Source organism: Odocoileus virginianus, chromosome 17 (assembly GCF_023699985.2).
Source record: "Odocoileus virginianus isolate 20LAN1187 ecotype Illinois chromosome 17, Ovbor_1.2, whole genome shotgun sequence".
Taxonomy (NCBI): domain Eukaryota; kingdom Metazoa; phylum Chordata; class Mammalia; order Artiodactyla; family Cervidae; genus Odocoileus; species Odocoileus virginianus.
In genome coordinates, this window is record NC_069690.1 from 20,590,500 (window position 1) to 20,617,299 (window position 26,800).

Consider the following 26,800-nt stretch of genomic DNA (forward strand, 5'->3'; position numbering starts at 1 on the left):
TGAGAGCGTGTTTGCCAAGCCCTTGGGCACATCCCCGGTTGGCAGGGAACAGGAAGGGAATGGGATACAGGAAGGAAGTGCTGGCCCCCAACATAGAGGGCTAGTTCCCACTTGTCAGGCAGAAGCAGCAGGGTCTGACCTCCGCCTCCAGGGCCTGCGGGCCTTGCTCCAAGCTCCAGTCTCATTCCTCGGAGGTGGTCCTACCCGCCTGTGATTCCCACAGTTCTAGACAGCTGGCAGTTTCCTTTCTCTGTGCCTCAGAGGGATAATGATAACACCATCCAGACTGCAGGATTCCAGAGAGTTAATCCTCAGAAAGCGCTTAGAACTGTGCCTGGTACTTGTGAAGCTATCAATAAGTAACTATTGTTTTCCCCTAAACCTTGGCACCCATACTTGGTCTCCTAATGCTGCCGAAAGCAACTACCACACATTTGGTGGCTTAAAACTACACAGATTTATTCTTTTGCAAGTCTCAAGGGTCAGGAGTGCTGCATTCCTCCTGGAAGCTCTAGGGAAGATGACCTGTTCCCTTGCCTTTTCCGGCTTCTAGAGGCCCCAGCATTCCTTGGCTCATGGTCCCATCCTTTGTCCTCAAAGCCAGTAGTGCTGCATCTTTCAGTTTCTCACTGAATCTCTCCCTGTCCCCGCCCCCATGCCCCCTCTCTCTCCTTCTGTGAGCCAGTCGCCTTTTCTCTGACCCTGACCCTCTTGTCTCCTGCTCATAGGTCTCTTGCATGCATGCTGTGCTGTGCTAAGTTGCTTCAGTCATGTCCAACTCTTTGCAACCCTGTGGACTGTAACCCACCAGGCTCCTCTGTCCTTGGGATTCTCCAGGCAAGAATACTGGAATGGGTTGCCATGCCCTCTTCCAGGGGATCTTCCCGACCCAGGGATCTCACTCGAGTCTCCTGTGGCTCCTGCCTTGCAGGCAGGTTCTTCACCACTGAGCCACAAAAGGGAAGCCCCAAAAGGTCTCTTACCTGGGCTTTATCTGATAATCCCAGGATAACCTCCCCACCTAAAAATCCTTAGTCACATTTAGCAAATTCCCTTTTGCTACTAAGGTGACGTAGTCGCAGGTTTTGTGGCTGAGAACGTGGACATCTTTGGCAGGATGTCCAATTGCAAGATCAGGTTTTATTTCAGAGACTCTGGGAGAGACTGCCTCCAGCCAAATTGCTAACTGGTTTGCTGATAGCAGGTCAAGGGTTAAGTTCCTCACCTGGGGAAAGGGTAGCGAGGCCTGTGAGAACTTGCTGGGCAGCCAGGAAGCAGGGAAGAAACAGCTCTCATGGGACCTAGAAGATTTCTGATAGCTTCAGAATTATGAAGCTTAGCATAGCTTCAGCTTATGCTAAGGGTGTGTGCTTGAATGCCCAAAGAGGGAGCTGTTTGAGATTCTAGGAGAGCATCTGAAGCTTGACAAAGGAACACAAGAGTGAGGGAATCATCAGAGCAGGAGATGAGCCCTGAATTTGGTGTTCGAGGACCTGGGAGAAGAAGGGAGTCCCAGCTCTGCCACTTTCTGGCTATGTGAATCTGGACTGGTCCCCTCCCTCTTTTTAAGTCTTATTTGTTTGTTTCCATTTGTATCATGGAAAAACATAGTACCCACTTCGGAGAGGTATTTGAGAGGGCAATGAAGCTGAATGAGAGAGTGGAAAGAACTTACAAGGCTTAATAAGTGTCAGGTGCCCACATGTCAGGAGCATCACGTGGTGCTGGGCTTTGTGGGGGGAGGGGGCGGGGTACAGAGGAGCAAGAAACAGGTGCTTCAGAGGCCCTGCAAAATCACTGGGCAGGTAACAAGATCAGGCACGTGTCAGGGGCAGTGGACTCCCTCCTTGGGAGCCGAAGCTGCAGGGCCAGGGCCTTCAGCTGTACCTTCAGGAGAGAAGTGCTCACACGGGAGAAGGCATTCTAGGCAGCAGGATCGGCTAGAACCAAAGTCTGGAGGCTGGAGCACTCTGGCCTGTTGGGAAGGCAGACGGCTGTTGGAGAGATCGGAAGGGTGGGGAGAGGTGCTGGGAGCCTTCGCAGGTGTTTAAGGAAAGAAGAAGCTGGACCCCATGACACTTTATAGTCATATTGATGTTTACTCGGCTTTTGTTTTTGTTTGTTTGCTTTATTTTTGGCTGTGCTGGGTTTTCGTTGTGGTAAGCAGGGGCTACTCTCTAGGTGTGGTGTGTGCTTCTCATTGCAGCGGCTTCTCTGTTGCAGAGCACAGGCTCTGGGTCAAGCGGGCTTCAGCAGTTGGGGCACACAGGCTCAGTAGCTGTGGGCTGAGTTGCTCCATGGCATGTGGAATCTTCCTGGACCAGGAATCGAACCTCCGTCCTCTGCATTGGCAGGCGGATTCTTACGCACTGTACCACCAGGGAAGTCCTTGGCTTTGGTTTTGACATGTTTCTTTCCCACTAGCTTATAAGCCACATGAAAGTACGGGCTATTGAATGCTCGTTTCCCTTTATCTACAGGATAGGTGGGCGTGTATCGAATGAATAAATAAACGAGCAAAGAACCTACTCGAATTCCCTAGTAATCACTTTTTGCAGTATTAAGTCTTTGACAAGCAGCAGGTGTAGGCTGGCGTTCTGGGAAGACTGATCTGACTCTGAGTGCAGTGGAGGCAGGAGAGAGAAGCGGAAGGCAGTCTGAATCCAGTGGGGAGTAGGTTGCTGTGGGCCTCAATTACAGCAGCGGAGAGGGTGGAACAGAGGAAGGAATCCTTGTAAGAGATGAGCTAGAATACTTTGAAGGGACTGGGGACTCAGTGTGGCAGAGGAGAGGGAGAGAAGAGGTTAGGAGTGACTTGGGGATCTTAGATGACAAGAATTATGTCTTTTCACTCAGGAAGCGTGTTCAAGCATTTTCTCTGCACCAGGCACTGTTGGTGGCACTTAATACTGCAAACAATGGTTACTGGGGAATTTGAGTAGATTCTTCACTCATTTATTTATTCATTCAACACATGCCCACCTATCCTGTAGATATAACGGGAAACATTGGCTAGTTGGTGGCCATTCAAGGCTAAATGGGGTATGATCTCTGCCATAGAAGAGAAAGAATTCTGGAGCAGGGAGGAGGCCTGTTGGGGTCAGGAGATGCTTGGGGCGGGGTGGGTATAAGGGTTAAGGTTGAGGGCCCACAGCCAGCACCTTCCACTGTGGGATTGAGCTCCTGGGGGCAGGAAGATACAGTCAGAGGTGTAGCCAGAAGGCTGCTTGGCTGGGAGTTCCGTGGCCACTTCCATCGGGTCATCTCTGACCCTACTCCTCCTCTCTGTTCATACATGTCTTCCACCAAAAACCTGCTCTGGCCCCTGCTATGCCCTCCAGGTGACCACGCCCATCTCAGTCATGACCCTCATTTCCCTTAACTGTCTCTTTCCCCTCCTCCATTAAATTGCTCCCACACAGGTTCTTTTTTTTACCTTGCTCACTATTATAAGGGTGAAAGTATGTAAGTCGCTCAGTTGTGTCTGACTCTTTGTAACCCCATGGATTGTAGCCCACCAAGCTCCTCTGTCTGTGAAATTCTTCAGGCAAGAATACTAGAGTGGGTAGCCATTCCCTTCTCTAGGGGATCTTCCCAACCCAGGGGTTGAACTCAGGTCTCCCGCATTGCAGACAGATTCTTTACCATCTTAGCCACGAGAGAAGCCATTATAAGGGTGCTGTGCTGGAGAAGGAAATGGCAACCCACTCCAGTAATCTTGCCTGGAAAACCCCATGGACAGAGGAGCCTGGCAGGCTACAGTCCATGGGATCACAAGAGTCGGACACGACTTAGCGACTAAACCATCCACCACTACAAAGTGAATATATGCCTAAAGATAATGTGTGAAAAGGATATTTGCCATATACTAGCTAGTTTTTCGGTGGGAGGGTGGGAGTCAAGGAAGACTTGGGGTTATTTTTTCATCAACTTCCATTTTATACTTATTTATAATGGCCATTATTTTTACTAATACTGTAAAACTATGAAAATGAATAAAATACTAAAAGTTTCATATAAAAAAATTTTTAAAAAAAGGGGTGCTGTGCTAAGTTACTCCAGTCATGTCCAACACTGTGTGATCCTATGGACTGTAACCTGCTAGGCTCCTCTGTCAGTTGTGGGTTTGAGCTCCCGGAAGCAGGAAGATATAAGGGTAGATGGGTATCAGATAAGGAAGCATGGGGGAAGAAATGGATGGAAGAGAAATTAAGCAAGATGTGAGCAGTACGAGTATGGATGATTTTTTTTTCCTTTTATATTTCTGTGTTTTCCAAATTTTCTATAATAAGTATTTGGCTTTTGTCCCCTTGCAAAAATGTTAAAGAAGAAGGGAAAAAAAGCAAGAAAACAGGCTGCTCAGATTCTGATCTGCTTTTACAGGTGGAAGCAGGGAAGGGCCTGGAGATGAGGAAGCTGGTTCTCTCGGGGTTCCTGGCCAGCGAAGAGATCTATATTAACCAGCTGGAAGCTCTGTTGCTGGTAAGTATGTAGCTTGGGGTCTTTGTGCCCTGAGACTGTGTTTGGAATTGGAGAGAGAGGTGGACCAGTCCTTCCCAGGGCCAGGGTCTGTGGACTGCTCTGCCTACGGCTTGGCAGCCAAGGTCATTGCCAGAGAGGCCCGTGCCTCTTGGCCCCGAGTCTCCATTACTTACCCTGGGAAAGGTAAGAGGAGAAGCACCACCTGGCTAGGGGTGACAAACACGCCATCACCCCTAACGACAGTGCAGACATTACTAATGGATCACAGTGCTCTGTCCAGGTGGGACCTTAGCCTCCGCCTCCAGCTGATGCTGTGGGCAGTCTCTACCAATCAATCACGTTGAGGCCTCTTTGTCATCCCTGGTCCCAGTCCTTCCTCCTCCCTGGAATACTGAACTATTAGCACCATCCTGAGGCCTTCTGGCAGGAAATGAGGTGGCAGGCTGTCTGTGTCATTCTCAGAAGCACCATAGCTCTGAGGCATTAGACAGACCGCCACCCTCTGTGAATGTGCCTTAGTTTCTTCTCCAAGCTGGAGGCGTTGTGAGAATCGGACTGGGAGGGGAATAATACAATGTTTTCAAAAGGTAGAAGTAACCACAGATGTAAGATGTTTTTGCCTCTGAAGAAAGTGCGTATTAGATGTGTCTGGATATTATGCAGAGTGATTGTGCGTGGAAAGTTCTCTTCCCGGGGTGTTTTGCAGACTGAGACATCAGATGATATCAGAACAAGGAGGAATAAGAAATGAAGATGTAGATCAGTAGAAAGAGTACTGTAAGATCTGCATTTATGTACTTGCTGAGATGTGAGCTGTTGTCACCAGGTATCCCAGGGGGCTTACCATTTGTTACCCCAGGAGTAACTGCTGAGGTGTGTCGCTGCTTTGTAACACAGGGGAATGAGTTGGTGGTCGATCTTACTGGGAATCTGTTGGTCTTCACAGTTATTTCTTCAAGGGAGGAACAGTTTGGCAGGTCAATAAGGACTCTGGTCTAGGGCCAGAGCTGAAGCAAGACTTGACGCTGCCATGAATAGTAGACTTACTGCCCTGCCTTTCTAACTACGAGTCATGATTGGTAGTGGATTGCTCAATCAGCGAAGTGGGGTGAACCAGCATTTTAAAACGAATGAGAAAGTAAATGTCGGCATGCATCCCATGTAGTAAGAATAAGTACTGTTTCAGGCAGCTTTTGGTTTGTGTGGATATGTGTATGTATATTGGAGAAGGCAATGGCAACCCACTCCAGTACTCTTGCCTGGGAAGTCCCATGGACAGAGGAGTCTGGTAGGCTGCAGTCCATGGTGTCTCGAAGAGTCGGACACGACTGAGTGACTTCACTTTCACTTTTCACTTTCACGCATTGGAGAAGGAAATGGCAACCCACTCCAGTGTTCTTGCCTGGAGATTCCCAGGGACGGGAGCCTGGTGGGTCGCCATCTATGGGGTCGCACAGAGTCAGACACAACTGATGTGACTTAGCAGCAGCAGCAGTGTATGTATGTACTGGGCCATGTGCCTTCTGACGTGTGTTGTTGGTTTTCAAAATCACTGATGGGACTTTCCTGGCTGTTCAGTGGCTAAGACTCTGAACTTCTAATGGAAGGGACATGGGTTCAATCCCTGGTTGGGGAACTATAATCCGACATGCTATGAGACACTGTTCTCCTCCCCCCCCCATTAAAAATATTAAAAGTTTTAAAAATTAAAAAAAAACCCAAAGTTCTGGCTTTGGGTAAGCCATGGATAACCTCCTTGAGACTCAGTTTCCTCATCTGAAGATGAGAGCAATGCCATTACCTTCTCTCTGTCCTTCATGGGGTTGAGAAGATCATTTTGAGGATCTAGTACAATGCTAGGTTCTTAGACACTCAAATATCAGTCAAAGGAAGGAGGACAAGCAACCAAAATCCACCTTATAGCCTTTTTACAAAGGGGCATGGCTGTCATTACTATGAGTAAAAGGGTGCATATTTGAAAGAGGTTCAGAGGAATGGTTTGGAATCCCCACCTGCCTGCCTGCCAGCTCTAGACCTTCAGCAGATTAATGGACCTTTGTGCCTCATTCTGCCCATCTGCAAACTGGGTATATTCATATCCATCCTCTCTTCTTGGGGTCATTGTGAGGGGCGAGTGAGTCTGTAGGGGAAGCTCTTTGAGCCCAAGTGAGAGCATATTCTATTATTTTCTCCCATTCTGGGAGAGAGCTCAGGTTAGAACCTGTTTGTTTTTGTCCACACACCCGTTGCCTGAAGGAAGGGGAGGTGCATGTTCCTGTCGGAAGTGGGCCCCTCTTAGACTCCAGCTCTTAAGACTCCAGCTCGGTTCTCATCTGTCATTGGGCCTGATTTGAGTTCCATTTGTCTGGGTGAAGATAACAGATTTAGGGGCCAAGACACGCCCTCCCGGCTCACCTTTCTAACAGCTCCTGCTCTCAAGACAAAATCTGTGAGGCTGGGGCTCCCACTCCCAGGGTGTGACCCAGGGTAGGTCCCTCCACTTACCCCCCAGCTTCTTCATCCGGGGTTGGCTCTTTCTTGAGCCGAGGCAAGGGCGAGGGAGGGACAAGCTAGGCGGCCTGGGCTATGACTGATGGGGCCCCCCCATAGCACAAGTCTCAGCTGATAAGCCTCAGTTTTAAAGAGTCAAGCCCTCCTCTCTCTCCTAGAGCTGGGGCCCTTCCAGGAGCTAAGCCCTTGGCTCTTGAGAGGTGATCTGACAAAGGGGCTTGGAGAAAAAAACCTGCCTTCCCCAGCTCCCTCCTCCTCCCAGCCCAGCCCAGCGCTCCTTCTCCCCACCCCGCCCCCAGTTCCCACAGCTCCACGGCTCTGTGTGTTTGTTCTCGGTTTAACACTTCCTGCTATGCAAACGGCTGGGTGTGTACACCCCGGACTGGGGACACACAGCAGGAGCCTCTGTTCCCGCCGCCTGGGTTGCTGGCTGGGCATGGTTTGGTAACCTTCCAGGACCTTCCAGGTTCCTGGTGGGCTCAGGTTACAAGGAAGAGGGTCTGGGAGCCTGGGCTGAGGCGGAAGAAGGAAGGCAGGCAGACCAACTGCTCATCATGTTGCGTGTCTCCAGGCTGGTTAGTGAGCTGGGTGCTGCGGGGGAGCTTCCTGGGCCTTCAGCATCTCCCACCGCTGGGCCCCTCTCCCAGACTCCCCTCTGGAGTTTGCTCTGTCTCTTATCTGTGAAATAGGTTCAGGATGCCCCCCGCCCCCCAACCTCCTGCCTTCGGTGACGGTTAGCAAAGTTGCATGAGGCAGGCTCCAAGCCTTTTGGAATCAGAGGTGGAGGAAGTGGGCTGATTTCTCTCCCCTGTTTCGAAAGGCAGGAGGCAGGTTTGCTGGGGGACAGAGCGAACAAATGACAGAGTGAAGTCATGAACAAGTTCAGGCCCGCCTGGCCTGCCTCCCTGAGGAGCCCTTCATGGGACACCCGGTTTATGTCTGTTTCTGTGCATGCATGCTGAGTCGTGTCTGACTCTTAGCGACCCCGTGGACTGTAGCCCGCCACACTCTTCTGTCCGTGGAATTTTCCAGGCAAGAATACTGGAGTGGATTGCCATTTCCTTCTCCAGGACACCCAGAGCCAGAGTTAGCTGATCAGATAGGGAGCCAGCACCCCATCAGTCCTCTGTTGCAGGATCCTAGAGGCAGGGCTAACTGGGTGTGCTCCGTCAGGAGAGCAGGACTGGAGCCCAGCTCAGTCTGGGGCCGCCTGTGCCTTTCAGTCGGCCCTCCCCGCCCGAGGCCTATTTTCAGAGCTTCACCAGATAAAAATAACTGCCTCCAAGGGTCTCAGGCCAGCCAGGGGCATGCATGCAGCACTTCCCCTCCCCCAAAGGCCCCCAACCTTGTCCTGAGAAGCTGGCGGCCTGATGCCCCAAGAGCCGGCCCTGTCCATGTGACCCGCCCTGCTGAGCGCCGGCTCTTCCCCTTTTGCAGACGGAGTGGGAGTTAAGGAGGAAGCAGAGCGGTTGTGTCTTGTCTCTTCATAGCCCTGAGCGCTTCCCCCGCAGTTTCTGAGAAATCCTGACCATCCCCTGCCTTCCCAGGGCTGTTCTCTCCTGTTTCCTTTATTCCCACCCTGGGTGGGGATTACACCCCAGCAGGTACAGGGACTGTACCTGTCACACTGGTGACTTGGCCCCACCCCTGGACCTGGGTTATGGTTGTTGTTCAGTCGCTCAGTCCTGTTTGATTCTTGTGACTCCATGGGGACTGCAGCACACCAGGCTTCCCTGTCCTTCACCATCTCCCGGAGTTTGTTCAGACTCGTCCCTTGAGTCTCTGATGCCATCCAACCATCTCATCCTCTGTCGTCCCCTTCTCCTCCTGCCCTCAATCTTTCCCAGCATCAGAGTCTTTTTCTAATGAGTCGGCTTTTGGCATCGGGTGACCTAAGTTTTGGAGCTTCAGCATCAGTTCTTCCAATGAATATTCAAGGTTGATTTCCTTTAGGATTAACTGGTTTGATCTCCTTTCAGTCCAAGGGACCCTCAAGAGTCTTCCCCAACACCACAGTTCAGAAGCATCAATTTTTCAGCGTTCAGCCTTCTTTATGATTCAGCTCTCAACATCCATACATAACTGCTGGAAAAACTATAGCTTTGACTATACAGACTTTTGTCAGCAAAGTAATGTCTCAGCTTTTTAATATGCTGTCTAGGTTTGTCATAGCTTTTCTTCCAAGAAGCAAGTGTCTTTTAATTTCATGGCTTCGGTCACCATCTGCATTGATTTTGGAGCCCCCAAAAATAAAATCTGTCACTATTTTCATTGTTACCCCATCTATTTGCCATGAAGTGATGGGACCGGATGCCATGATCTTAGTATTTTGAATGTTGAGTTTTTTTCTCCTCTTTCACCTTCATCCAGAGGCTCCTTAGTTCCTCTTTGCTTTCTGCCATTAAGGGTGGTGTCACCGGCATGGGTAGATAGAGGTAAAAAAGGATAAAGTCTGGGACTTCCCTGGGGGTCCCGTGGTTAAGACTTCACCTTCCAGTTCAGGTGGTGGGGGTTCTGTCCCTCGTCTGGGAGCTAAGATCCCATATGCATGGGGTCACAAAGCCAAAAACATAAAACAGAAGTATTGTTTTAACAAATGCAATAAAAACTTTAAAAATGGTCCACATCAAAAAAATCTTAAGGATAAACTCTGACCAATCCCGAGAGCCAGCTCTGTATCCTTCACAGAGCACTGGGGCCATGAGCTGGATGGGGCGCCTGTCTGCGGTAGGAAGAATGCTCTTCCTTTTTCATGGCCCAGATTCCCTCTGTATCCTTCCTGCCTGCAGGCTTCCCCAGGCCCCACTTCTCCACCTGCTCAGAGCTTCCCTCCGAGGCCCTGTTCCCATCACCTCCTCTATGAAGCCCCCTCCAAGCTGGGCCAGGACAGCCTTGGCACCAGTTGGTTGGTATTTGCAGTCCAAGTTGAGTAATAACCGTATCTTGCTTTGTCCATAAGAACGTTTCATTTGTGTTGGTCCACCTTACTTGAATAGATTATAACGTTCTGCAGAACAAGGACTGTGAGTCATACAAATAATCTCCAAAGGGAAAATTGGACCCTGTCAATCCCTTCAGGGAAAGCCAGGTCATTTCATGGGCTTTTTAGCTGCATTCCTTCCCCGTGTGATCCATGCCTTGCTCACCCCTCCGGCCCTGCTTTAGGGCTCTGCTTGCCAACCCCCTCGCTCGCTGCACACAGGGTCACCAGCCTGCTTCCAGCTCCTCCCTCTTCCCAAGCTATTCCTGCCTCAGTCTCAGGCATTGAGGAAATCTGCCTAGAATATTGTCCCCTTTGCCCCTGTGCTTCCAATTCAAGTCAGCATCCCCTCCTTGTCCTTCAGCACGATGCCCCTTCTTATTTCCTTCCCTGAATTTATGTGCAATCTTGTGTTTGATTGTTTCCTTGTGTTTTGTCTGTCTCTGCTTCTCCATGGGAGGCTTCATGGGGGCAATGACTAGTGAAGCACTGAATACCCTTCCACACACCCCCGGTCTGGCCTCATGTAGGCACCTGGTCCATTATTTGTGGGGTGAATAGTAATCCTAGTAGCAGCTAGCATTTATTGATTGCCTCCTGTGTGCCAGGCATATGCTCAATATTTTATATAAATTATGGCTTATGGCTTTGATAATATTATCCCAGTTTCACAAATAAGGCTGCTGAGGCCCAGAGATGCTAAGTGACTTGCCCAGAGCTATCAAGTGGCAGAGCTGGGACTCTGGCCCACACTGTCTGGCCTGCACCAAGTCAAACCCCAGCCAGCGTTCCCAGCAAAGGGCTGGACATGAAGGCCTTGTTGGTTGTAGCACTAGAAGGGTCAGAAGGAGGACTTCTGCTTTTCCCTGCCTTCATCCTTCTGTCTGGACTTTTTAGAACTGGGAGGACAGGGAACCAGAAGTCAGAGTGTTGTCTGGGTTTTTAAGTAGACAGGACTTCCTCATGTGGACAGATAGATGGGAAGATACATGGAAGCCTGGCTTGGGCATCTGGCTGCTGCGGCTGGCTCGAGCTGAGGTTTGGGGAGCAGGTGTCTTCTCTCAGGGTGAGCCAGCAATAACTCGGGCCTCCCTCCAGTGGAGGTGTTCCCTGAATCCAGCCTTGAGTTGCCCGTCCTCTGCTTGAATGCTTCTCTTATCAGAAAGCTCACTACCTAATCCTGTGAGATCATGGAGGGTGGCTTTGTGAGCCCATAGTTGCTCCTGCAACTTCTCCTTTCTGCTCCTGGGTCTCCAGAATGACCCAGATTAAGTCAAAAGCCTCTCTCCACACAGCCCTTTATCTACAGGGTAGAGGAAGAACACCCCCCATGTCTGACTCAGGCTTCCTTCTCCCAGGTAAACCTTCCGCCCCTGCAAACCCTCCCGCCTTGTGCCTTCTCTGTGGGAAAGGTTTCCAGGCCCTGTCCCCCAGGGTGGACAGTCTGGGCATCTCTGGGGACTTTAAGGGCTGAACAAAGATCAACCATGGAGGAGCTCCTTACCCTTCAGTATCGCTTTTTGTTTGTTTCAGCTATGCATTTTAATACCTATTTTTCCCTGATTCAGTTCAGTTCAGTCGCTCAATCGTGTCCGACTCTTTGCAACCCCATGAACCACAGCAGACCAGGCCTCCCTGTCCATCACCAACTCCCAGAGTCCACCCAAACCCATGTCCATCGAGTCGGTGATGCCATCCAGCCATCATCCTCTGTTGTCCCCTTCTCCTCCTGCCCTCAATCTTTCCCAGCATCAGGGTCTTTTTCCAGTGAGTCAGCTCTTCGCATCAGGTGGCCAAAGTATTGGAGTTTCAGCTTCAACATCAGTCCTTCCAATGAACACCCAGGACTGATTTCCTTTAGGATGGACTGGTTGGATCTCCTTGCAGTCCAAGGGACTCTCAAGAGTCTTCTTCAACACCACAGTTCAAAAGCATCAATTTTTTGGTGCTCAGCTTTCTTTATAGTCTAACTCTCACATCCATACATGACCATCAGAAAAACCATAGCCTTGACTAGATGGACCTTTGTTGGCAAAGTAATGTCTCTGCTTTTTAATATGCTATCTCGGTTGGTCATAACTTTCCTTCCAAGGAATAAGCGTCTTTTAATTTCATGGCTGCTATCACCATCTGCAGTGATTTTCGAGCCCAGAAAAATAAAGTCAGCTACTGTTTCCACTGTTTCCCCATCTATTTGCCATGATAAATATTTACTCATTGGAGGTAATTTAGAAAATACAGGGACTTCCCTGGTAGTCCAGAGGTTAAGACTCCATGCTTTCAAAACTAAGACTCCATGCTGCCAATGCCAGGGGCATGAGTTTGATCCCTGATCGGGGAACTGAGATCCCACATGCCTCATGGCACAGCTAAAAAAAAATAAAACAAAAATACAGAAATCATACTGAAGAAAATATATCCAAGCCTCATTTTCTTTTAATGCTGGGCCATTTTCTTTTAATGCTGGGCTTTAAAATGATGATTTCAGCTCTCGGCAAGTATTGGGAATGGTCTTGAGTTTCTGTCTGTCACGTCACCCTCTCCACCAGCAGGCCTGGGAGCATTTTGGTGTAGACAGTCAGAGATGACAGATGGTCTTGCATGTCAGCCTTGGCATTGAGAATGGGTCTGAGGCTTCAACCAGGCTCAATGAGGAAGATGGTTGTGATCGCTTAGTAATGTCTGCCACAGGTCCAGGAGGTGGGACAGTGGTGTGGGTGCCACCTGCTCATCCTCTGTATACTGAGTGATGGGAACTTAAGATGTCAATGCAGCTGAAATTTGTTTGGTCCCTTAAAACCTCTGTCCCCCCAAGTCCTAGAATCATGTTCTGTTTCTTGAAAAGAAACAGCTAAGGGATTGAGTTCTCAGTCAACCCTCCTTCCCACTGAAGCACAACCAGGGGATTTATGACTCTGAGCATGAAGCCATTGTGGAAGAAAGCTTTGGATACTGTTTGACCCTCAAGCAAACCCACGACAGGCTGGGAACCTGGCCCCCCTCAAGGGACAAGGGGTGGGAGAAGTGTGTCTGGGCACTACCCCTTGGGCCTGGCAGAGCTGCTGAGCCAGGTTCTGGCCATCAGGTGCCCTCTGCTTGCAGTCACACGTGGCTTGCTGGGGCCTGTGACAGCACCTGCTAGATCCAAACTGAACTTCGGGTGCCCAGCCCTCAGTGACCTTGTCTGGGCAGAACTCAGGCAGCAGAAAGGCCTAACCTGGGTCCTGAGCCTGCTGACCTTCGGGTTTACTTGCCTCTCACCTCTGCTCTTTCTCCCTTCTCTCTCCCAGCCCATGAAACCTCTGAAGGCCACTGCCACCACCTCCCAGCCCGTACTCACCATCCAGCAGATCGAGACCATCTTCTACAAGATCCAGGACATTTATGAGATCCATAAGGAGTTCTATGACAACCTCTGCCCCAAGGTGCAACAATGGGACAGCCAGGTCACCATGGGCCACCTCTTCCAAAAGCTGGTGAGTCTCCCATTGATGGAAGGTGCTTACGTGGGGCCTCAGTGGAGCCGCTGGTGTTGTGAGAGAACCGATCGGCCTCAGACCTCCTTGGCCTTCTTGAAGGCCTGGGTCATTCTGAGTCCTGGAGAAAAACATGGACTTCTGCCTTGTGGAGAACCTGCCTCGTGCCTGGACTCCCAGGCTGCCAGAGACAGGCCATGTGCGTGGGTGCCCCTGGCAGAGGGCTCCAGGGCTGGACCGAAGACTCCCCTGCGGGCCTCCACTGATGGAGGGGCAAGTGCTGGGTGGATGGGCAGGCATCTCTCCCCTGAGACCTCAGATGTTCTCCCTTCCATGCTGCCTCTGAAGTGAAGAGTTGGGGTGGAGGGAGACAGTGTTGGCTAACGATCCTCAGCTGAGGACCCTGGACAGAAAGCAGTAAGAGCCCAGCCCGCCCACCATGGCAGGGCAGGGAGAAGGAAGGAGGAGGTAGAAGTATCATGTGGCGCTGGTGTCGGGAAAGGCTGGCTGAGGTCAAGGTCATCTAGCTCCCGGGGCTTCCATGACACTGTCTGCTCCAGCTCAGTGTCTGTCTCTGGCCATGTCCCCCGAGGACCCCCCAAGCAGACCCCTGGGCCGCCCATAACTTTCACCAGCCCAGCAGGCAGGATGGAGCACAGGAGTTGTGGTCCTGTCCTCTGGGTGTAAGTGGTGGGGGGCGGGGAGCAGGAGCAGGGGTGGGACCTCTCTGCAGGGATGGGACCCGTTGAATGGACAGGCCTCTGCTCTTCTTACCCAGAGAAGACTCTTGCTTGGATGCTCTGGGGCCACAAGCTCAGTATGCTCAAAACTGAACTCATTGGCTCTGAGGTTCTTTGCTGTCTTCCCTGTCTCTGTCCTCTGTCTCAGTGGGTATGGCCACATCCCGTGGATGGATATCCGTGACTCCTTAGGATTCATCCTTGGCACCTCCCCTCCCTGCATCCCTTGGAGTCCACTTCTTTAATGCTCACAGCCACCTGCTTCTCTCCACCCTCTGGTGCCCTCATCTGGACCACTGCTGTGGCCTCAGGAGTGGCTTCTGCCCCAGGCCTGCCTCTACCTAGCAACAGGAGAATGTTTTCTAAACTCCTGCCTGGACCTCACTTCCTCCCTGCTCACATCCCTTCAGGGGGCTCCCCCTTACCCGCTGAATAAAGACCAGCCTGCGGTCTGGTTTCTGAGACCCTCTGCGTGCTGGCCTCAGTCCACCCCGGCCTCTGGCTATTGCCTCCCCCACCCCGACCCTGAAACTCCTGGTCTCTCAGCTCACACTGCAGACATGCCTGACCTCCCTGTACTTGCGGCTCTAGCCTCAGATGTCCTTCTCTGTCTTGTCTGGCATCTCTGGTCAGTTTCCAGTTTAGAAGTGACCTCATGGAGAGCCCTTCTGCAGCCCTTTGAATGCGGCCACTGTACTTATACCCTCCATGAACACTAAACTGCCTGACTCCCCAGAATATGCTCCAGGAGGACAGACTGTGTTTTCTTCAATTTGGACTCTCAGAACCAGTCTAGAACTCAATACGTGAGTGAGTGAGTGAATGAATGAGTGAACAAATGAGCCAATGAACGAATGGGTGAATTTAGTACACCTTGTTTTTGGCCCCTGGGACCAGGTAGAAGTTGGAAGGGCATTGAGGAGACGCCACAGGACCTGAGGCCCATGTCCTGAGGGACATACAGAGATAAACACAGTTTTAGATCCAGGTCAAAGCTGAGTGGGAATCCAGGCTCTGCCACACGTTAGATGTTAACGTGTGACATTGGGCAACTTACCCAGTTTCTCCTGACTCAGCTTCCTCATCTGTAAAAATGAGGATAATAATAGTGTTTACCTTGTTGGATTGTGAGGACTGAGTGAGTTAATACCTGGAAAGTTCTTGGCACAGGACCTGGAGTATAGTAAATTGGGAAATACTCAGTAGTTAGTCATTATCATTACCATTATTACTATTATTACTGCTGTTATTACTATTGTTAGGAAGAGGCACCCGCAAAGGGCATTCTTGCCACGGACACACTTCCGGTTCTGGCAGCCCCAGAGTACTGGCCCCAGTTCAGGGATGATGAACACCCAGTCATCACCGCCCACCTGGTCCAGGAGCCTGTGCTGTCTGGCTTGAGGGGGAGCCTCTCCTAGCCCTTCAGGAGGGCAGAAGAGAGCAGACCCAGAGTGGGGTGGAGGAGTGAGGAGCCAGGAGCCCAGTGGAATGCCTGCCCGATTTATCTTTGTCACTTGGACCCTGCCATCACCAGGGTTCCCCCTTCTGGTTTGAGCTCTACTAGCTTGGCCATGAATTTGCTACCCCGGCCCCCAACCCCCACTTCTCTTCCCCTGCCTCAAGAACTGATGTCTGAAGCCCCTGAGGCTACAGGCTTGGGAGAAGGCCGGGGCAGGCCAGGCATCTGGAGGCAGTTTCTTTCCAGCTGGTCTCTGGGTATTTGATTATCCATTACCAAGAGCGGGGAATTAGCATCTCTGTTATTTGTTTTATGAGATCACCCCCGTGCCAAGCTGCTGTTTCCAAAGCAACCCCCACTTCCCAGGGATGGCCTAGGCAGGCCAGGCATCGGGCCCGGCAGACTCGGGTGCTCCATGGAGACGGCGGTGCCTGGATGGCTGGTGACCCCTGCACACAGGCCTTCTGCCCAGAGGGCTCCTGCTTGCAGCTTGTTTCCGGCTACTCCCTTGGCAGTGGGATAGGAAGGTAGCATTCCACCCTGAGCACCCAGCCTTTATCCCTCTCATGGAAAGGTGGACAAGGAAGATATGTACCTGGAAGGATGTCAGTAATCCCTGGTTTAGGAAGCAACCGTCTAGCACAACCCCTGTAGCCTAGGACACTAGGGGCCAGGACACTCCCTGGAAGAGGAAACAAACTCCATCCCTTCCTGCCCCTGCCCATTTCTGAAGTCTGGCCCATCTGGGGCTGAGACCTGCACGGCTCTGGCCCTGGCTTCTTAAGCATCTCGGGTCTCACTTTTTCCTCTGGCTTTCCTGGGTCCCACCTGCCAGCTTCCTTGAGCTGTCTCTGCCCTGGAGGGCTCCAGGTCCCCTGGCCCACCTCTTTGGGTCCTTGAGGAGTGCAGGTATTCTGTAGAAAGCAGAGTGTGTCTGGGCAGGGCTCAGGGGCAGCACACTTCCTCCCCTACCCACCCCCATCCCCTCACCTTGGTGGGTAGAAGGCCCCAGCAGCTGAATCTCCTTGCTACTTCATTGAAAAACAACTTAACCAGAAAATCTAGAGAATAATGTAGGAAACAACAATACACTCACCTCCCAGAATTAATAGACATTAAACTTTCGTAGTAGTAGTGTTAGTCACTCAGTCGTGTCCGACTCTTTGCGACCATGGACTGTAGCTCACCAGGCTCCTCTGTCCATGGAATTCTCCAGGCAAGAATATGGGAGTGGGTTGCCATTCCCTCCTCTAGGGGATCTTCCTGACCCAGGGATGGAACATGGGTCTCCTGCATTGCAGGCAGATTCTTTACGGTTTGAGCTACAGCAAATCTCTGAAGATATAGGGAAAGACTTTTTAATCAAGAAGCTAAAGCATTACAAATAAGGATGAAGTTAGTCTCTCTCTCTCTCTGCCACCCTTTCCTCTTGCCCTTCCTCTCATTTGAATGAATTTGGTGTGTAGTCTTTTAGGCTGCAGTTTGTGGTTTTTGCTACATATCTGTATCTTCTTAAAGCATTGCATTTACTTTTAAAGTGTAGAGAAATATGTATATATGTATCATATTTTGCCATTCAATCAGCATTCATTTTGAAACTTGTCATCGTTGCTACACAGAGATCTAGTTCATTCATTTTTTAACTGCACAGTGTGTATGGGTTCCTTTCTTTGTGAGCATTTGTTTGCAGTCTTTTCACAAAAGAAAAAATGAAGTGAGTAAAATACCCTTGTTTACATTTCCTTGTGCACACACACATGCAAGTTTCTCTAGAGCAGTGCTTTCTAGTAAAAATAATAGTGTGAGCCACATATATAATGTAAATTTTCTAGCAGCAGCCACACTCAGTAGAAATAAACAGGTGAAATTAATGTGAAGAATATATTCTATTTAGCTTAGTAGAGTCAAAATATTATCATTTCAACATGCAGTCAAGATTAAGGAATTAGATAATTTACATTCTCTTTTGCATACGAAGCCTGTGAAACCCAGAATGTGTTTTACACTCACAGCCCACCTCCATTTGGACTAGACACATTTTAGGTGCTCAGTATCCATGTGTAGGGCTTCCCTGGTGGCTTAGGTGGTAAAGAATCTTCCTGCAATGCAGGAGACCCGGGTTCAATCCCTGGGTTGGGAAGATCCTCTGGAGAAGGGAATGGCTACCCACTCCAGTATTCTTGCTTGGGAAATTCCATGGACAGAGGAGCCTGGCGGGCTACAGTCCATGGGGTTGCAAAGAGTCAGACATGACTAAATGACTAACACTGACTGACAGATTCACGTGCAGCAAGTGGCTCCCGTATTGGGCAGCATAGCCCTGGGGTCTGTATGTAGAAGAGGCTTTGCTCAGTAGTAGGCTGAACTGTACGTATTTTCAACTTTATTAGTTATTGACAAATTACTCTCCAAATAATTATACCAATTTACACCACCCACAGGCAGTCTTTAGAAGTTCCTGTTTTCCTACATTCTTTCTCTTAATATCATGAGACTTAAATTTTGACCAGACTGATGGGTATGAAATAGTATCTCCTTGTGGTTCAATTTGAATTTCCACCCTTTGCTCCTCTAAGAGGAAACACACATGCACAACACAGAAGGCTCTCCATAAATACATCTGCAGAATTGAATTAATGAAACTCGGTTTCCCCTTTTGCAGTAAGGGCTGATGGCATCTGTTCTGCCTCCCCGAGAAAGCGAGGCTCTGTGTGGTCCTAAGCCGGGAAAAGCATTGTGTTAGGTGCAGAGTGACATGGCAGATGTGTAGAGAAGAAGGACCTCTGGCTCCTTGAAGGCTGAGGAGGTGGGGACAGGGACCTGGAGGTCAGGGAAGTGGGGAATGTGCCTTTAAATGCAATTCCCCACTCTCAGCAGGGGGAGTGGAGTACGGAGCAGGCCACACGTGTCCACCCCCCTCCCTGTTTCCCCTGCTTCAGCTAATTCCAGGATGTGAAAGACGTGTGAGGCATTAAGGGGCTTCAAACTGTGCAAGACTTTGATGATGCTAAATAAAGCCAAATGCTGCTATGAGCTGAGTTTTAGCAAGCCAACAAAGGCCCTGCCCTGCTCCCCCCAACCCCCCAAACCCCCCTGTCAACCTTATTGGCTGAGCCAGTTTCCATGGAAACTGTGGAGTTCAAAGGGATACTGTAGTATGTTCATCCTGCCTTTTCTCTCTGCTCCCAGCTAGCCATTTGGACTGAGTTAGAGGTTCTGAGTGCTAAGGGAGCTCCAGGTTCTCTGGTTATGCTTTCATCCATTCATTAATCCTTTCTCCCCATCCCACTCCTGCCCTCCTCTCTCTTCTCCCTGCAGGCCAGCCAGCTTGGTGTGTACAAAGCATTTGTGGATAACTATAAAGTTGCTCTGGAGACAGCTGAGAAGTGCAGCCAGTCCAACAACCAGTTCCAGAAGATCTCCGAGGTGGGCAGCACCCTGCACTGCCACCCCTACAACTCAGGGTTTTGAGGGGCTGGTCAGAGCCTTCCCAACTTAGGGCCTCTCCTCTTCTGCTTGCCCATGAGAAAAATAGTTCTCCTGATGGGTAACAGCCTGACATTTACTTTTTTGCCCTTGACATTTTCCTTCTTAATATAAGAATATCGATTTCTATATGATTTTGTTATTTTGTTTTAGGTTATTCTGTATTAGAAAAGAAAAAAGGCAGCATTCTCCCACACTGGGGTAACCTTAAGCACATCAGTTCCCTTCTCTTGGGCTCAGTTCCTCTGCTGCAGAATGAGGTATCTGGATTGGTCCAGCTTACCCCAAGTCTGCTTGACAAGAACCACCTGCACACTGTTTGAAACGCAGATCTTCAGGCACCTTCCCTGGAGCTTCAATTCAGAAGGTTTGGGGTGGGGCCCAGGAGTCTGTATTTTTTTTTCTTTAAAACAAGCTTGCCCAGGTGATTTTTATAATCAGAGAAGCTTGAAGGAGTCTGGGCTAGGTGATCCTTTAAGATCCTTGAAATCTCACAGAGAGAGGACAAGGGCCCCTTATCTGCAGAAGAAGCTCTAGACCCTCTGGCTGGGAATATGCCTGTCTGTCCCTAGGGGGAGTCCAGCCCCCACTCCATCCTCCTCTACAAGGCAAAGATGTGGCATCATCTGCCATCAACACTTGTGTCCAGGAAGTGTCCTAGAATTCTTCAGGAGCACAGCCCAGCTCACCCCTTGAGCCAAAAAGATCTCAGGGATACCCCCCCACCCTAAGGCACTGGGTTTACAATCAAAGTTCTCAGCTCCAAGCTCAGGGTAAGAGAATGTCTAGTTCCAAGGAGAGGGAGCTCCTTCTGCACTTTTGGAAGTCCTGCTTTATAGGCCTCTCTCAATCCTTTGCTTTCTCTCTCAGCTCCAATGCTAGAAAAGTTGGGGAGATACAGGATAGTTTTGGGGAAGCTACTGGGGTGATAAGGGTTATACCCAAGTTTGGAATCAGTCGAGAGGGAACACACGTGTTGGGCAGATGGAGATGAAAGTGTGAGCTTGATTACCCATCAAAGCTGGATTGGAATAACGTGGATGTGGATCTGTAGCCACACTGGCTTTGCTAACACTTCCTTCCACGTTCAAACACATTTCACGGGGGCAGAGAGAGAAGAGCTGAGCTCCGTTTTCGTCTCCCAAACCCAGGGGTCAGGTGAGTCACCCTCTACCTGGAAGGGTGGAGTGGAACGAAGGGTAGGAAGGTCCCAGTACGTGGAACAGTGAGGCTGGAGAAAGGGTGGCCCCTATCTGTGTTCCAGTGGCCCTGCCAAGGCTGCCTGGGTGCCCGGGTCATGTACTGTCCAGAGAGTGGGAGAGGGTCTCCTCTTAGCCTGGGCTGACTGCCTGTTCTCTGTTCCCCACCCCCAGCAGCAGAGGCAGAAACCCCCATGCTCATCGCCACGCGCCCCTCAAAGCCAGCCAGCCCCACAAGGGCAGAGCGAGGCCCGTGGCCGGCTGCCAGTGGCTTCTCACCCTGACTCATGCGCAGTCGCAGTCACTTCCTACTTGTGCCGCCACTTCATTACTGCAATCAGGCCCTTCTCCTCTGCAGCGGAGTGATTTTGTACCTCTAGACTGCACTGGAAGCGGGCATGGAGAAAAATTCCCTAAAGCTGGGAATCTAGACACCAGGAACCTCACTTTTCCCCACCCCCATGCCCCAGGCTCATCCCTGGGGGTTTTCTCTGTCTAGAAACAGCTTGAGGCAGGAGTATCAAGTGTAGAGCGCCCGCTGCCTGGGCACTTCCTCCCAGGCAGAGCAGACAGCATCACCTGGTACCTGACCTTGGCCTCACCTCACCCCTGCCTTCCTGCTGGCAGTCCCCTGGGAGCCCCCACGCCATGTGCTCAGTCTTCCAAGGTGGGGATTGCGTTACAACTCCAGTTACAGGTCACACTGGTCCACTGGCAAAGGGCCGGAGCTGGAACCTCTGTCCTGAAGGCAGATGAGAGAGGTTAGGATCAGATAAGCCATCCCTGGTGTCTGTTGCCAGCACCCCCTGTCACTTTGTGTGGCATCCAGAAAGGGTGTTGCTCTTTCCTTCCTGGCAGTCTGTGGGCTCAGATGTCCAGCCCAGGCACAGTAGGCGGGGAGTGCAGCTGGGGCTGGTGGCTGGGTGAGTCCCTCTCGATATGGGTGATGGAGAGGTCGGACTGCTCCGCACCTCTCAGCCCCAGGTGCACCACGTCCCTGCTGCCCCCTATAGAGGCGTGTGGGACCCCATCTCCTCCTCTCCAGGGCTGCTCATGCCCAAAGACCAGCTGCTATGCTGGTGTTTGTCCACTACAACCCTGTGTGCCCTGAGCCGCTGTGCAACAGTGGCTGCTGCTGGGGGTGGGAAAGGCTGGTCCCGTTCTTGCTCATCCTCTGAAGGCCCTCCTAGTCGCTGCGGAGGGGCTTTAGGGGACAGGCCTGAGGAGCACCAGCCGTGATCACAGTCCTCTCTGGTCCCCAGAACCCCTCCTTTCTGCCTGCATCAGCCACTGGACCCCAGGAGGCTCCAGGAGCTGACGGGTGTGGCCCAGGGGGTCTGGAGTCAGAGAGGCAGAAGTTAGTCTTTGTCGCTTTGCTCCTGTTTGCACCCCTGGGTCTCAGAGCCCTGCTTCCTGCTGTGTTCACCACGGGGAATGGGGAGGCCAGGGGTGGGGCTGGGCCGGGTGGAGTGATTCCGCTCCTCTGTTTGGCAGGAACTCAAGGTGAAAGGTCCCAAGGACTCCAGGGACAGCCACACGTCAGTCACTATGGAAGGTACTATGGGGAAGGGGTTGGATTAACAGTCATCTTCCTTTGTCTGGCTTTGTGCCCTGCTTGTAGGTGTGTGCACACGTACTCGCACGCGTGTGTGTGTGTGAGAGTGTGTGTGTGAGTGCGTGCACGCGAGGAGGAATCCAGCCTCTGTCCCCAGGCAGCTGGCCAGCTACAAACGTGCTCCTCCTTAGGATGCCAGCAGGCGCCCCGCTCCCCTCCTCCTCCCCGCTCCACGCGCGCCGCCCTCCCTCCCCTCCCCCTGGCTAGAGGCGCACTCAGAAGCGGCTGCTTGGTTCTGGAGGCTGTGCGGCGGCAGCCGAGAAGGTGGCTGAGTGGCCGGGCCGCTGAGGGGAGCCGGGGAGCCCGGAGCGATGGCCGCACGCTCCCGCCACGGGGACGCAGGCTGCCATGGAAATACTTCTCATCATTCGCTTCTGCTGTAACTGCACCTATGGTAACCCCGGCCCCCTCTCGCGGGAGGTGGGGGTGTCCTCCCACCTCTGGGGGCCGGCTGGAGCGGGCGGAGGCTGGAGGGGGCGGAATCGTGGCCGGCAAGGTTCGGAGCAGGGGGAGGGGCAGCAGGGCAGGGATGGGGAACAAGTGGCTGGACCTGTGTTAACCCCCCGGCCGGCCAGCTTCCAGCCTGGAGTTGAACTCTGGGGGCCGCTCCAGGCAGGAGGGCTTGGAGATGGGAGGACCGGGCTAGGAGGGGCCAGGCTCCACTGAGGATCTGTGGGGGAATTCGTGGCTCAGCTCGAGAGGCTGGGAGCAACTTCCTGGAGAGGCTGTCAAGGAGAAAAAGTGACAAGGCTGCATTGGCAGGGGTGGCCATCCCGGGGCTGGAGAGGGGTCGGCAGGGGCCGATCGGAGAGGGCCGAATGGTCAGATGGCAGCGCCTTGGACCCGGAGGGTGCCAGCCCCGGCTGGAGGGAGAAGTTGGGAGTCTCTTTGTTTCGGGCGAGAGGAGAGGAGGGTGAGTGGCCAGGGTATTGTGTGCTCCGAGCACACACGCTGCCTTGGCTCTCTCCTCTGTGAACAGGCGATGGGAGAACGTGGATATGGTTGGGAGCAGGAAGGAATTGGGTTGCCCCCAGTGGGTTCGTTCCTAACCACTGGAGACCCTCGAGCTGAGGTCTTGTCACCTAGTGCAGAAGGTTGGCGGTGAGTGCTGGTGGGAGAAGGGGGCGTGGCAGGTTGCTGCTTTGTGAAGGTCACACCCCCACCGTACAATGGGTGGGGGGCTGGGGGGCAGACAGAGCATCCTCTGCAGCCCCCTCGGGGACAGGGGTCCCGAGACAGGTGTGTGCTGCCACCCAGGTTCTCGCTCAGAGGAGGCTGGCACCAGCCTAGGCGAAGAGGTATCCGGAAGCCAGCAGGCCCCGCCTTCCAGGGCAAGAGGTACCCTCGGGACGACCCAGGCTGCCTTTGGCAGGGGCATAAGGGTCAAGTGATGCCCCCGGCCTGCTGCTCTGGGCCCCTGGGGCAGGCAGCTGGTTTCAGGACCGTCTTCCCTCCCACCAGGCAGGCGTTTTGTCTCAGCTCCTTTCAGTCACTTTGCTTTCATGTCTCCGTGGTAACCTGGAGCTCCTTGTCGAAGGCTGAACAGAGGGGGGCGGCAGCTTGCCGGAGGAGCGATGCTGAGGTTTTCCGGGCTCTTCCCTGCGACCTCTGTGCACGATCAGCTGTCCCCTCCCCTTCTTAGATGTCCTGTGTAGAAGACTGCTCATGATGGAGAGAGACTCTGAGGTCGCCCCTCTCTGACTGTCCCAGCAGGACAGCAGGGGGGAGCACTAGTCAGCGGGCAGAGGCTGTCCTGGGCCCCACCCCTCGGCTCAGATCCTGACAGTTTAGACTTGAAGCTGGCCTGGTTGAAGATCGAAGGGGAAATGCCCTTCTCGGTCTGGCCTGGGAGTTGGTCAAGTCTCCACTCTGCCTTTCTGAAGAGGAAACGGTTGGCCCTTTGCTTCCTCTTTCTTCCCCAAAAAGGAAGCTTAGTTTTAGTGAAACAGGCCTGGGACCCGAAGTTCAGGGTTTCTTCCGTCCCTGAGATGAAGTCAGCTTCAAAGTGTGAGGGGTCAGGTGCGAAGGGGCCCTCACTGACCACACTGAGCCGTCTCAGCCCCTCCAAAGGGTGCTGGTCTGAGGTCCCAGGGAGGCTGAGTGACTGAGGGCTCACTCTGAGCTTGCCTCGTAGCTCAGTCGGTAAAGAATCCGCCTGCAGTGCAGGAGACCTGGGTTTGATTCCTGGGTCAGGAAGCTCCTCTGGAGAAGGAAATGACAACCCACTCTCCAGTACTCGTGCCTGAGAAATCCCATGGACAAAGGAGCCTGGCAGGCTACAATCCGTGGGGTCGTAAGAGTCGGACGGGACCTAGCAACTAAACCACCACCACTGCAGTCGTCTGCCTTAGTGGTTATGTACCGAATGTCCACTCTCCAGGGCTCCATGCCAAACATGGTTGGGGGGGTGGGAGACAAAGGAAGTCTGACTCAGCCCCCTAAGGAGGGGGCTCACCTTGGCAGCTAGAGAGGCCAGCTCATCCACTCCTTGATGAATCTTTCCCAGAACCCTCTCAAGGGCCACTGAGCTTCTGCTGATGCTGCCCTCCCCCATGGAGGGGGATGGCTCAAAGTTAAGGAGTACTGGTAGACCTACATTCAAAACCCAGCTGCCCCTTACAGCTTTGTGATTGTGAGCAAGTTACATAAAACTTCTTTGTACTTTGGAGAATTTTCTGCATATGTAAAATAGGACTAGTGATCATTGCTTTCCTTTTTAAAAAAAATAGTATATTTATTCCTTTATTTATTTATTTGGCTGTGCCAGGTCTTAGTTGTGGCACATAGGATCTTTCATTGCGGTATGTGGGATCTGGTTCCCTTACCAGGGGTTGAACCCCGGGGCCCCATGTATTGGGAGCGTGGAGTCTTAGCCACTGGACCACCAGGACAGTCCCTTTCTTTTTTAATTAAAAGGAAATAGCACATGTAAAACAGTGCCATTGGACACGGAGTAAAGTACTCAGCAAGCTAGAGAGAGGCCCACTTTGCACAGGTCATGGTTTGTCTTTTAGGCACTGTGAATGTTGGTTGTGAAAGTCCTGATTGGGGAAGGCTTTTAGGAGGAGGGGGAGAGACAGGCATTGCAACTTGGTGAATGGTGTGTGCCCCAGAAATGGGAACCACACATTGAGGAGCAGGGAGATTGGGGGAAGCAGAGGCAGGGAGCAGTTGTATGGGGTGGTATGTGGGCTGTGCACTCTGCATTCTCAGGGGAAGCAGGTGCGGGGGGCATGGGGAGCATGCCCATCACGGCTGCCCTGGTTCCCTTCGTATCTGACCGCGGCCCCGGGGCCCTGTCCTTGCTCTTGGCTTCTCCCCACCTTCCTCCCAGCTGCCCCTCCCCAACCTGGGGCTGATACATTAGGACTCTTTCCGTGACCACAATCAAGTGGACTCTTGAGGTGACTCGAGGCATATTAATAACCCCTCTGAAACCCAACACGCCATTTGTGCAGACCTCTGAGCTTAGTCAGAAACCTCTTCCTCCTGGGACCCAGCAGAGGGATGGAGGGGGCTGACACTGCAGTATCAACTTTCTCTAGGCGGGAACTCGAGGGCCCACCCTGGCTGGTGTCTGCTGAACTTGCATTTTCTCTGGGTCTCTGGGATTCTCAGAGAGTGATTTCCCCCTGCCCTGCAGATGGGCTGAGCCACAGGTGGGTACTGTAGACCAGGGGTCCCCAACCCCCCAGGATCTCATGCCTGATGATCTGAGGTGGAGCTGATATAATAATAATAAATCAGAGGGCACAATAAATGCAATGCAGTTGAATCACCTTGAAACCATGCCCCTCTTCCTGATCCATGGAAAGATTGTCTTCAGCAAACCGGTCCCTGGTGCCAAAAAGGTTGGGGACCGCTGCCCCAGATAGCCTCAGAATTTGCCCCTCCTGGGCTGGTGACTGATCTGTAACCTCATTGTCCCAGGAGAGGCCAACCTGATCTTGTCCATTCTAGCTCCCATAGCCCTTGGACGGGGAGGGGTTCTAGAAGTTGCTAGATTAAGAAAGGGCTGCAAATAAATCATGGGAGGTGTGTTTCAATGAAGCAGTGGTTTTCAACCCTTATGACATCTCAGAATCCACAAAGGAGCTTTGTAAAAATGCTGATGCCTGGGTTCTGCCCAGCAGAGCCTGCTGTTTAGCTGATGGGAGAGGGAGAAAGAGGCATCTGAATCTTTTGAGAGTTCCCCACTGATTCTAAGGGCAGCCAAGCAAAGCCAGCAGATGAGGCTCAGGGCACACCGCTGAGACTGCATCTTCTCCGTAGCCAGCAGATTGTTTCCCAAAGTGACCATTTAGCAATGCGAAGGGTATTAATATCCAGGGCCTTGGGGAGCTCTTTGGTTTGGGGGCTGGCTGGGACATGAGTGTCAGCCCTGGTACCTGTCACAGCCTGATCCCATGGGACACTCACTCTGGTCCTCCTCCCCAGACCAGCATCCTGCCTCTTACTGCTCCTACAGCAGGGGGACAGGGGTCATGACCCCGTGGGCAAAGGTGTCCAGGTGCAGGACCGGAGCTAATCCACCCAGGCTGGGAGGGGCAGGACGCAGCTGCCCTCAGGAGCTTTGTTCGGAAGTGTTGGTCAGCCAGCTGCCTCCTTCACCTGTTCCCTTGAATCCTGGCGATCCTCATTTGGTGTCCTGGTCGCCAAAGTGTGTGGCCCGTGGTGTGTGTGTCGGGGGTTCTGCTGAGCTTGCAATTTCCCAGCCTCTTCAGGGGCTCTCTGACTTGAAGCCCCACCTGAATGCCTTTCGGAAATCTTTACCCCATCAGCTGCCACTTGAGAACAGAGCCTTTCTGTGGCCATCAGGCATGCCTCCCTGGTCCTCAGCCAAGAGCGC

The 26,800-nt window shown here is 52.1% G+C and overlaps 1 protein-coding gene and 1 long non-coding RNA gene across 5 annotated transcripts in view; one reads left to right on the top strand and one right to left on the bottom strand.

The window, feature by feature from the left end:
- Positions 1–26,800, top strand: part of ABR (ABR activator of RhoGEF and GTPase) — a 188,416-nt gene that overhangs the window by 108,375 nt on the left and 53,241 nt on the right. For all 4 annotated transcript variants that reach the window (XM_070478809.1, XM_070478812.1, XM_070478810.1 and 1 more), the window contains 4 exons: positions 4,384–4,482; positions 13,264–13,449; positions 18,970–19,077; positions 21,831–21,891. In XM_070478809.1, coding sequence (XP_070334910.1) covers positions 4,384–4,482; positions 13,264–13,449; positions 18,970–19,077; positions 21,831–21,891 — 454 coding nt within the window. The remainder of the gene's footprint in view (positions 1–4,383; positions 4,483–13,263; positions 13,450–18,969; positions 19,078–21,830; positions 21,892–26,800) is intronic.
- LOC139039037 (uncharacterized) lies at positions 13,336–14,730 on the bottom strand. Its single transcript, XR_011492167.1, has 2 exons — positions 14,224–14,730; positions 13,336–13,791 (listed from the first exon to the last, which is right to left on the bottom strand). It is a non-coding gene; the product is annotated as an uncharacterized lncRNA (long non-coding RNA).